This window comes from Mus musculus, chromosome 17 (assembly GCF_000001635.26).
Source record: "Mus musculus strain C57BL/6J chromosome 17, GRCm38.p6 C57BL/6J".
NCBI lineage: Eukaryota > Metazoa > Chordata > Mammalia > Rodentia > Muridae > Mus > Mus musculus.
The window spans coordinates 12,396,880-12,409,370 of record NC_000083.6 but is presented as its reverse complement, the minus strand read 5'-3'; the positions used below and the strand labels follow the sequence as shown (position 1 = coordinate 12,409,370).

Below are 12,491 nucleotides of genomic sequence, written 5' to 3'. Positions count from 1 at the left end.
AAGTCACATGGTTCGTTATATTTACAGAATTTAATGACAGCATCCCGGATTTGTTTTGGTTTTCCTTAAATACTATTTTTGGTCATGTTCAAAGTAGAGAACCTAAGAAGACATCTTTCAGAACTTTATGTAACTGTATATACTCCTTATATTAGCAGAACAGGAGAGCGGGCACTGAAGCTCAGTGGCATAGGCTCAGAATAAAGGCTCTGCAAAGCTCACACAGACAGGTAGGAAATGTTTCTGCAAATCCTTACCTTGTTCTAAGGCTGATTTGCCAGGGCCAGGAGTGAGGGTTGGCCACGCAGCCACCCACCACCCTCCCAGGGCATTTCTTCGGTTCCACCTGAGGTTTCCCGCACTCAAAGGATGATGCTGATGCTGTGAAGACATGGGAGGAGGTCACCCTGCATCAGATGTCCTGGTTCTGTCATACCATCCTGATAAATTCACGGCCAATGGCCAAGAGCTGAATTTGTCACATCTCAGGGTCACAGGCAACCTTTGGAACCATTCCTCTGGATTTCAAAAGTGGCGGCAGACAGCACAGAACCCTATCCTCAGAAGGGGCTATAAACTCTAATCATTTAACTAAATTGGTGTTGCATCAAATTAAAATCAGAGCCTTTCTTGGCAGACTTTGACGGTCAAATGCGGTTCTTTGTAACTGTTGCTCAGTCTGGATATAATATACTTGGGACACCAGGCCTTGCTTGTCAACACCATCTGTGTGACATGGTGAGCCTGCAGCCCGCAAGAATCTCAGGACAGCTATGAATGTGGCCCAACACATCTGTAGATGACAGCACTATGCAGCAATGTCAAAATTCCTGAACTGTGGAAGGTCTCCTGAAGGCCATAGCTCATATCCCCTTGGAAGACAATATGGTATTTTTTTTTTCTTGTGAGTCTGTGAAGGTTGTGTGTCTGTTTGTGTTTGTCTATGTAGACAGCAAGTGCAACTATCCTTCACCCTTCTCTTTGCTGGTTTCAGCACAGACCTGACTTGCCCTGCCCTGCCCTGCCCTGCATACCACCCCAAACACTATAATCAACCACTAACGATCAATCCACTTGCCCCACCGGCCTCCTCTCCATTTACCTCCTGTGTGTGTTCCCTCTCATCAACTAGCCTGCCACCGTACTGGAGAGCAGGGTCTGCATCCCATCTTTGGTAATTCCCACTAACAGATTCAGGGGATATTAATAAATGCTTCCTTGTGGCCTGCAGCCGCAACATCTGCAGAAAGGTAACCGGAAACATCGCCCATGGCATCCCAGCTTAGTCAACCAGGGTCCACACTCTGGAGTAGCCTGATAAATCATGCAAGGAGCGTTTTTTCAAAGAGAGCTGAGTGTTGTGATGGGATGGTCCTCTCTAAATCTCAGCTCAGTGCCTCTTGCTGCATGCACACGCACATGCTGGTTAGTGTTTGTCATCTTGACAGAGAGTACATTCACCTGAGAAGAGGGAACCTCAGCTGAGGAGTTGCCTCCATCAGATAAGCCTTTGGCCAAGTCTCTGGGGGAATTTTCTTGACTAGTGATTGCTGTAGTATGGCTTAGCCCACTCTAGGTGGTGCCATTCCCTGGGCTGGTGGTCTTGAATGGTATAAGAAGGCAGGCTGATCCAGTTGACAGGAGCAAGCTGGTAACAGCATTCCTCCATAGTCTCTGCCCGCCTCCAGGTTCCACTCTTGAGCTCCTGCCTGGCTAAGCCAAACAACCCTTTTTCTTCTCCTGATTGCTCTGGGTCGTGGCGTTTTACCATGGCAACACAGACACTAACCAGAATGTCTGCTGGTACCACTAAGTAGGCTATCACTGTGACAGACCTGCCTGTGTTGTTTTGGGGAGGGTCGTGGAAGGATTTTGGAGATCTGTGTGGGAAAAGCCATTAGGTGCTCAGGACATTAGGAGCTATTATGTGGGAGCTCTGAAGACAAGAATGTTGGGAAAAATGAAGGCCTGGCTTGTGATATTTCCAATGGAAGTTTGAGGGTCTCTCAAAGACACTACTAGCCCTACGTATGTGGTGTTTTGAATTAGGAATCTGTAAGGTGAAACCTTTGCTTTGCTAGGATAATCAGTGCTGGTCAGCCAGGACTGAAAAATCAGCTGCAATAAACAAGAGGCCAGCATCACCTATGCGGAATCCTCTGGAAACTCGTTTCCGTAGGGTCAGCATACAGGAGCTATTTGGGGTGGGAGTGGGGCAAAGATGCACGAGAAGCTGGCAGTGGAACTTGGCAAACTGTGTTTAAGCATCTCCTGTGTGGTACTGCCTTTGAAGGCATGGAGGAATCATGGAGAACAGCTGAGGCTTGGTGCCATGGGATATGACTGTTGGATACCGAGGCTTGACTCACACAGAGAGGATCAGACCCTCTGCTATCCACTGCTGCTGCAGAGAGGATCAGAGCCCTCTGAAGCTGGGACAAGGGCCCAAGGCCTGAATGCTAGGCCAGGCACCATTTAGGGGCAGCCTGTGCAAGGCAGACAAAGACAATGGGGTGGGGCGGGGCAAGGGATAGAAACTGAGTGTGGAGATTGGAAGGAGACACTGAGACCCTAGTGTCTCAGGGGCCAGATTCAAGTATAGAAGCCACCTCTTTCAGGTATAGAGGCCACCAAGACAGTTTCTTCCAAATATAAAAAAGCACCCCCCAGAGAAAAAAGGTCACTCTTCCTTTCTCTAACTCTGGCAGCCTCTGTGTTATCTTACAGTAAAATAGGCAGATAGGAATCTGCCTGTCCTTTCCCTCTCCTCCTACCCCCTGCTCTGCCCAAGAGCCACCTAACATGCTCCTAACCCCTGTCCCCAAAATACTGGGGACACAACTGCCCCGTAAGAGCTTTGCAAGTTAAGCCCCTCCCTCCAGTCCCCAGCATCCCCTCCCGAGATGCGCTCAATGAGAGAAAATCCAAAGGGACACGGTCTGACTACAGAGTTGATGAGCATGGAGCAGAAGCAGCCTCACTTTGCTGATACAGCTGTTGACTTGATATCCCAATATCAAAAACCACTGTCAACCTTCCTTCCCTAGATTCAAGCTCCTTCCTCCCAAAAGAGTCTCAAATCCCCCATGAAGGAACCAGACATGTTATCTCTAAGTTAGGTGGCTAGTGAATAGGAAATCTGGGGTGGAGGGGGAGAGAGATGGCTAACAGAAATAGCTGCATTCTTTTTCACAAAATTTTAGGATCCTAGTTTGTAGACTTTACCTGTGTGTGTGTGTATGTGTGTGTGTGTGTGTGTGTGTGTGTGTGTATGTATGTGTCCTCCCTTCTCTGCTGCTGAAAAGGAAAATCTCTGTGGTGCTTTAAATGGGAAGTGTTCGTCAAGGGCTCATGGATGTGAACACTTGGTCCCCATGTAGTAGAGCTGTTTGGGTAAGCCATGGAACCTTTGGAGATGGGAAGTCTTGCTGAAGGATGTACATCACTAGGGCAAGGCTTTGAGAGTTTATAACTTCACCCCACTTCCCTCTCTGCTTCTTTGGGTACAGATCCCTTGGATGGGATCCCTCAGTCAGCTGTTCTTACCGTTCCACTTCAGTCTTTGCCTGTGTGATTGGATACCTAGTTCCTTGGAACAGTAAGCCGGAAGTGCTTCCTTAAGCTGCTTTTGGCCTGGGGCATTTTATTGCAGCAGCAGCAGCAGCAGCAGCAGCAGCAGCAGCAACAAAGTAGCATCCTAACCCAGCAGCAGCAACAAAGTAGCTAGTGCATCCTATCCCAGCGGCTCTGAACTTGTTTTGCAAGCATCTCCAGCCAGCAGTGGAACAGTCATGGGAAGCCTCCGGGAGCCCATGAGTTCCCGGCTACACTTTGAGGATTTGGTATTAAGTTTAGTTGATATGGGGCAAGGACAGTAACAGGCCAGGCTCAAGATGCCCATATGAAAGAGGGCTCAGGATGAGAGGCAGACATTTTTCTCCTCAGAAACCCTAGGCTCAAAGCTTGTCTGTGGTGGTTGGTTGTTTTGTGTAAGTCCTCATGAAGAAGACAGTCACTCCATTTATTGGAAAATTGTTTCCTTACAAAAAAATGCAAGAAGGGAAAGAGAAGGGGGCGTGGTTATGGGAAAAAGGGAGAAACTTACCACACAGGGGGATGTCACAATAGTCATAAAGTTTTCTGGGGTTTGTTGTATAGCACCAAGGACCATTCACATCCCCATCTGGGTTTCGGCAGTACTGAAAGGAGACAGGCATTTGAGAAGAGGCTCCCCTGGGGCGGAGGGGGACCAGATGTAGAGAGGTAGACCTTGCTTTCTGTCCTTGTTTTTATGGTAAGTTAGTTTAAGGTGCTTATAAAGCCTCTATTGCAGAATGTCCATGGTCTTGTCTCTGCTCAAAGCAAGTTCCAACTAGAAAGCCATTCCCTGGGCCAGATGTGGGAGAGCCAGCCATCAGGTCATTACAGTGGTCATTACTGGCTATCTTGTCATTGGTTGGCTTCAGTAATCCAGTTCCCCAGGAAGCCTTGTTGATTTAAAATGCTTGCACCCTCCATGGGTCAAGACAGAAGGGCAGCAGCGTTTTCTGTTTTCTCGGATGCTGTTGCATAGTAAGTGCAAGTGTGCTCTCAGCTCCAAGGCCTCTGACTCTGACACCTGTGCTGTTTCCTGAGGAGCAGCTACAAAAGCCTGTGGCACCCTGAGCAACAAGAGCATCTTTTGTTCTAGCTAAGTGACCACGAGCTTCCAGAGAAGCCCAGAGTGCCGGGTGGAGGGTGCTCAGCAGAGCCAACTATGGGCAAAGTGTTAGAATGTTAGCCCTATCCCCTGACCCCGGCAGGAGGAAGAGGGCATGTTGCACTGCACCAAAGGCCAATACTATGAAAAACCATATCAACATATCAAAGCTTCCAATTAAAAAAAACATTCCAAGAGATTCCTGGGAGTGTTGGAGAGTTCCCAGAGAGAACAGGACTCTCATCTCTCCACACTTCTCTGCATGCATCTCTGCACAATAGTGAGGCCAGAAGTCTATTCCCAAACAGTGTCAGAATAGTCAATTGTAGGACACCCAGCTGTGGCCTCAGCTTTGGCCCCTCCCCACCCCAACCTACTTCAGTTTTCCCCTCCCTTTCTTTTCCCTCAACACCAAAGATCAGTCCAGGCAGGTTGGTGTAACCCCAGACTAAATCTGTTCAAGGGTTGGTCAGGAAAACATATAACAGAACTCGAACCAGAGTGTCTTACGTTCTTTTCCAGACCTGCCCGTGGGTTTGTCTGTGGGGTGAAGATGCTGTGCCTGTGGGGCTCCTGGGCAGCCCATCCCTGGCAGGGGGTGCCAGCTGCAGTGACGGCCGTTTTGCCCCGATAGTCTTTGCCATTCCCATACATGCAGTCTGTAGGAAGGGAAGAGGAAGGTTATGTGCCCCAGGTAGTCAGAGCATGATACAGCATAATTGCATCAACGCTGGCTTGCTCTAATACAGTGGTTCTCAACCTTCCTAATGCTGCAACTCTTTAATATAGTTCTTCATGTTGTGGTGACCCCAATCATGGTTATTTTCATTGCTACTTCATAACTGTAATTTTGCTACTGCTATGAGTCATAATGTAAATACCTATATGCAGTGTGATTGGTACATGACTCCTGTTAAAAGGGTTGTTTGACCCACTCCCTCCAAAGGGGTCTCGACCCACAGGTTGAGAGGCACTGTTCTGTTGTTAGTGTTAGGTTGCTCTCTAGTGGCAGACCAGTGACTTAGCCCTCAAACGCTAGGGTGCTGACAATGAGCGAGAATCACTGCCTGGCTCTGGAATTCACCAGAGATGTTTACAGGCTTGGAAATGATCCCAACTTTCACCGGATGTTTTCGAAGGAGAACTCAGACTAGGACATAGGAAAACCCAGCTGAATAATAGCATGAATAGTTACAACAGCGTAAATAGTTACAACATGTGGAGGGCTTACAAGGCGCCTTGGGAAACTGTCCACTCACCTTTTGCCAACAACCATCTCCCTGGCTGCCCTAAGATAGAGCTGAGGCTCCTTCTACACAGCAGACTCTCAGCCCACACGGGTGCCCCATGCAGTGTGGGAGCTTCTACATAAGTAGCACTTCCTCCTCTGTGTCCAGTCTCCACAGCTGCCCACAAACATCTGGCCACTGGCTCCCTACCTGTCTCAGAGTCGCTCGGCCCACTTGGTTCCTGGGAAACTGTGGGCAATTCCACAACACTCCCTCCTGTCTCTGAGCACCGCTTCAGGTTGCAGTATTCCCACCTGACGCTCGGGTCAGTGGTGTAGCACCAAGGGCCCTTGTCACCATCCGGGTTCCTGCAGTAGTTCATCTCCAAGCCACTGTAAATCCCAAAGCAGTGTGGTCAGCAGTGGTGGCAGAATTTAGCTCCCTCTCAACTTTGTTTACAACAAAAGTGTTAGTGAAGTACCTTTGAAACATCTCACTGAAGATATTAACAATGCATTGTCACAAATGGTCCTCTTAACAAAAACGAGACAATGTATAGCTATTATAACAAATATATATATACATATATATACATTGTATAAATTTAAAAGCAAGCATCATAATATTCTCCTTTTGACACTCTAACACTTTCCCCCAATTTAGATCTTGAAATGTAATTTTAGATTTTAAAAAGCAATTATGAATATATCAATATCTTTCTATGTATCACTACATGGGGATATTGAAAATGAAACTAAACATGTTACTCAAGGAAATCAATAGCTTATAAAGGGGAGAGTTCCCTAGCCTTATCTGTTCTTAATGTAGTGAAAATTCTAAACATTTATGGTAAATGGAAATTATGAAGTTGATGTCACTGTAAATATGATAAGGGTTGATTTGCATTTGAAAGATTCACAAAAGTTGGTCTGGAAAATAAGTTATCGGGCAGGATGTCATTTCTGTAGGATGCAGTCATGGGCAGGAACCTTCTGTCTTAGATCCATCCTCTGCCTGTGGAAGCCAGATTCAGACAGTAGAAGATGAGAGAAAGAAGTTGGAAGAGTTAGGAGAGATGACAAAGTCTCCTGGGGGCTCCAAAGGGCCTGAAATGTTGTGGGGGGTCAAAAAACCCACATGAGGTGATGATACTGGGGAACACTGGAGAATGCTACCCTCCTGTCTCCCAACTCCGCCCAAGAACATCGTCCCAAGCTCCCAGAATCCTCATCCCTGCCATCAACTCGGAGTTACCGTGACCTATATCTCTGTGGGAACTGGAACCCAGCACCGTCTGGAGACTCTGCAGACAAGAGACTGTCTCAAGCTTTTGCCCAATAGCTACAGGAAGCCAGCCAAGGTCCCAAGGCACTAGATATGTGAGTGAACATCTGCTTTCTTTTAGTTGAGATACACTGTACTTCTGGTGTTGTGGGTTTGAATCTGAAATGTCCTCCATAGGTTCATGTTGTAAACACTTGGTCTCCAGTAGCTGTATGAGGAGGTTCTGGTAACTTCAGCGGGCAGAGCCCAGCTGGAAGGAGGAGGTCACTGGAACCAGTCCGTAATATGGTATTATACATAATACATTATCATCTGTGGTCACTTCCTTTCCCTCTCTGTCTGCTGCTCTATGTACAGCTTCCTCTACAGCACTGTGACATTCTGCATAGGCACATGGAGTCACGTGATCATAGACTGGACTCTCTGAAGCCATGAGCCAGGAATAAAATGTTTCTGTCTTAGTTGTGCCTGTCTGGTATTTTTGTCACAGTGGTACCAAAGTAACTAATCTGCCACATGAGAAATAGGGATCTGAATAAAGAAAGATCAATGCCTTTGATAAACACGATTGTGACATATAGCATTTTCATTAACCCAGAAGTCCCGTCTCCACCATCTCCTCCCAGAGACCAACATTACAGTTCATTTTGTCCCAAATAGTTTAGCATCTCTTCTCAATAAAAGGATTCCCACCGAACGTACACTTTTATATATTCTTTCCTTGGTATAAAATTTCTGAGCTCCTTTCATTGCATGATTGTACCAAAAAGTATTAATTCACACTTTTCTATTGACGATCATTACTGTTGTTCAGTCTTGGGCTATCATAAATAAATGAATATTCTTCATGATAGTCTTCATAAATAAGCAAATCTATGAATATTTTTCTTTAAAAAAGAAAACTATTTACCCAGGTGTGGTGGTTTGTTCCCCTAATTTCTGCACTCAGGAAACAGAAGCAGGTAGGTGGATGTATGTGAGATCCAGGCCAGGTCTAGGCCAGCCAAGGCTATATTACTAGGGCTAGGTTAGATGAAAACTTTGTCAGACCTATCCTTCCCTCTTGACCCGGGTTCAGGGGAGCTCACTCGGGTTGCCATGTTTGCATAGAAAGCTCCTTTGCCCACTGAGCCATCTCATTAGCCCCGCTATGCATATTCTTAAAGATTTCTTTAGCCGGGTGTGGTGGCGCACGCCTTTAGTCCCAATACTCAGGAGGCAGAGGCAGGCAGATTTCTTAGTTCGAGGCCAGGCTGGTCTATAAAGTGAGTTCCAGGATAGCCAGGGCTATACAGAGAAACCCTGTCTCGAAAAAATATATATATTTCTTTGAGGAATAGTGATTCTATTTCATTAGGTAACTATTCAGGAATAGAATTGCAGAGTTATAGGGTAAACGCATGTCTGCCTAACCTTACAAGAAGCCATAGGCAGATTTCCAAAGTCATTGTGGTATTTACACTTAAGCAAGTATGTATGTATTATTTAGCCATCAGGGTTTTTTTTAATGTTTATTTTTGTTTTATTTGTCTTAGTGTTTGCCTGAACGTCAGTGTGCTATATGCATGCTTTACCTATAGAGACCAGAAGAGGAATGGTTCCCCTGGGACTGCAGTCACACCCAAGTGTGAGCTACTAGGAATTGAATGTAGGACCACTGAGAAAGCAACCAGTGCTGTTAAGCACTGAGCTATCTCTCCAGCCCACAACCTACCAGTTATAAATACCTTGGACTTACAGTAAGTGCATGAGACGGCTAAGGTATTTTGATGGCTAGATTATGTTTTAATTAATGAATTATTTTTTGTGTTTGTATAAATGAATTATTCTGTGTATGTATACCTGCATATACGTGTGTGTGTGTGTGTGTGTGTGTGTGTGTGTGTGTGTGTGTGTGTACCTGCATATGTATATGCAGGTAAGTGTGTCATGATGTATGGCACTCAGTTGTCCCCTCTCATGTGTCTGCTTCAGCAAAAACATTCTCTCATAAGACAGTTTTCAGAAAAACATTATATGACACAACAGAGTCTCCAAAAAATCCAAAATTTCCCACTTTACACATCGTTCTCCAAGCCCCTAATCACCCCTTACTCCTGTCTTTTTATGAGTAGCCACATCTACCCTGTGCCTGATGGGTCTCCCTGTAGTTATTATTCTTAGTTCTTTGATGGCCTACAATGCCAGACTTTCTCAGTGTTTCTCAGGCTACTGGCCATTTGTGTCTCTGTCCCGAGAAATACCTATTTGTGTCTGCTACTGTTTTTACAATATGGGTGGGGAAAACGCTTATGTCTCTGTACTTGAGGCATCTGTCACACATATGAATTGAGAATATTTTTTCTCCCAGTCTCCAGTCTCCCATATCTGTTTTCTCAATGGTGACGTTTGTAAAATTTTCATTTTATAAAAACAAAAATTATCAGTCTTTAAAATATTTTTGCTTAAAAGATTTGCCTTTCCCTGGATTATGGAAATACTCTTCTTTTCTCCCCCCAGAAGTTTCACATTTCAGCCTTAGTTATCACTTCTGCACTGAAGTCTATCTAACAGCTATGGCAAGTCTAGTGTGATATAGAAAGTATACGTCAGGAGTGCACACTTTGAATTTGCTGGTTTGGGGTTTGGGTTGGCGGGGTTGGAGTGGAGGTGTTATACACAGCATTCCTTTACCATTCTGGGAAAAGATGCTCTTTAGGCATTGAGCTGCTTAGCTGTTTGCATAGAAACACAGGATTTGTTTCTGAACTGTTCCCATTTCTGTGCCCCTCCTGCTGACACAGGACACTGGAAGGTCTCAATTGCTGTCTGTGGGCCTCATCAAATAGTCTCTGGTTTTTATAGCATTGCTGATGATGTTTATAATGTTATGGTTCGATTGCGTGTAGCTAGGACAGACATCCAATGACTTGTCTGTTGACCTCATGTATACCTGCTGCTCTTTGAACATGTAAATTCACTCAGTCACTATGACTGTCTGTGTCCATTGGTCATCTGCCTGCGAATCAGGATGCTTGTTCTTCATTTTAGAACATGAGGCCCTCCCTTCTTCTATCGTTTGTTCTTTTCCCCCCTCTCTCCTTCCCTTTCTCCTTCTGTCCCTCCCTTTATTCCTTCTTCCTTTCCTCTTTCCTCTCTCATATCCTTGATCCCTTCTTTCCTTCCTTTCTTCCTAATTTGCTTTTTCCTTCTTTCCTTCTGTTATCCCTTCTTTCATTCCTTCCTTTCCTCCTTCCTTTCTTTCTTCCCCTTCCTCCTTCTCTTCATTCCCTTCCCTCCCTCCCTCTTTCTCTCCTTTCCCTTCCTTCCTTCCTTCCTTCCTTCCTTCCCTTCCTCCCTTCTCTCTCCCCCACTCCCTCCTTAATTAATTCTCTCACTTCCTTCCACTGTCTTACTGCAATGGCCCCCAATACTCTTGCTCTCTGGCAACTCATACCCCATGAGAGCACTGTGCTTCTGGCTAGTAAGGCTTCCCAGGTGAGGACTGAAAGAAATGGAGATGCAGATGCCACTAGAAATATTAGCCTGTGAGCCAAACATAAAACTACACTCCAGTGATTTGCAGTGGAATGACCCAGCCCAATGATGGGAGCCAGCATCAGCCTTAGCACAGGGAAGCGGTGGTATTAGTTCTAAGCTTTATGGTGACTTGTTCTCACAGGGATTTCACCAGTGGGACCTTACCACCTCCACTGATTCCCCTTGCTTCTACAGAATTTCTCAGGAAAGGGAGCCAGTTAATGGCTTCTCCTCGTTCAGGCCTATTTCTCAAAAGCCAAGTTCCTGTCATATTCTGCCCTCAGTAATCTCAGAGAAATTTGGTCCACACGAGTTAGCCTAAAGCATGGGGCACATGGAAACCTAAACCAGCTATTAATCCTCTCATGGTTAAAATCAAAGACATACGCATCTGGGAAGTTCTCTGGGGTCTTCGAATGCCTGTGTGGAAACATAGCTGCCCAGGACTGGCACTTCTTCCCTGTGATGGTAGTGGACGATGTACCCCGATAGCTCTGCCCATCGCTCTGGTAGCATTCCTGGACCACAGGTGTTTGCTCCTCTGGTGGAACTGAAATCAAAGCGGAAGAAATTGAGACCAATAAGATCTGAAACAGGCAGACCTGAGCACTAATTTACGACACATGAAGTAAACCAGTCTCTCTGTACGTGTGTGTGTGTGTGTGTGTGTGTGTGTGTGTGTGTGTGTGTGTGCATGTGTGTGTAGTGTGTGTATGCTCACACACAACAAGTACACCATTTATAGTGTTGTACCACGTATTGAAAAAAACCTTGGAAGATGAATAAGATTGGCCAGAGTGTTGATAACTGGAAATGCCATTATGTACAAGTTATTTTTATGAATTGCTACCAGATGTTCATGAGAACAAGAGGCCAGGATGCTCTGTAATGAGGGCACCAGGCAGGACGGGGCTAGACCTATCATTCTTGCATACTTCCCTAGACTTTCTTTGGTCATAGGATACCAAAGCCTTGAGCTTCTGGGGATGGGGCAGAGCTGGTCCTGCCTCTAGGACATAAGAAAAAGGCCATTTATTCTCAGAGATGACCACAGTAGGACTCTAGCTGGTTAGGACTGTGAAATAGTCTTGGTTAGTTTGTGAGTGGATCCTCAGACACAGGAACCTCAAAAAATAAGAACAAAATAGAAATTCAAGGAGCAAAACCCACAGCATCGGAGATGAAGAATTCCTGCAAGAGACTGATCAGCAGACGGCAGGGTTAAGCGAGCAGCCAGTGAGCTTAAAAGTAATTGGGTAATGGGTTCCACATGACACAAAAGAAAAGGATGGATGGTGGCAAGGAGACCACGGACAGAATAACTACGTTAATGATGGACTTAAAGCCAAGCATGCACAGTGATATTAATGCAAATATCTCGGTCAGAAGGCTAATGAGACTCATCACACAAACACTAATGTAGGCAGAGCTGCAAAGTCTCTGTTCAAATGAGTAAAGATAAACTTCAGAGTTTCCGAGACAGAAGGAGTATTTTCAGAAACAATGGCATGACAGAGGAGACATCATCCCATCGAGAAGATAAAGAGGTCTTCAATGGGTACGTGCCTACCAACAGAGCTTCACAATACAGAAAGCAAACAGAAGCAAACGAAACAGACTAATCTGCAGTTAAAGTCGGACCTGTAAGCAATACAGTAGGAATACAGAACCCTAATAGAGTTTGCAAGTTGACTTTTATAAGCTTCCCAACCACAACAAAAGTCAAGATTTCAAGAGCTTGGGGATCTCTCACCAAGGCT

The 12,491-nt window shown here is 45.5% G+C and overlaps 1 protein-coding gene across 1 annotated transcript in view; it reads right to left on the bottom strand.

Annotated features, from left to right (window-relative positions):
• The window catches only part of Plg (plasminogen), a 40,776-nt gene that overhangs the window by 10,014 nt on the left and 18,271 nt on the right, over nt 1–12,491 (bottom strand). The window contains exons 10-14 of the mRNA NM_008877.3: nt 11,119–11,281; nt 6,139–6,320; nt 5,210–5,358; nt 4,106–4,199; nt 258–381 (exon numbers count right to left, since the gene is read on the bottom strand). Coding sequence (NP_032903.3) covers nt 258–381; nt 4,106–4,199; nt 5,210–5,358; nt 6,139–6,320; nt 11,119–11,281 — 712 coding nt within the window. The remainder of the gene's footprint in view (nt 1–257; nt 382–4,105; nt 4,200–5,209; nt 5,359–6,138; nt 6,321–11,118; nt 11,282–12,491) is intronic.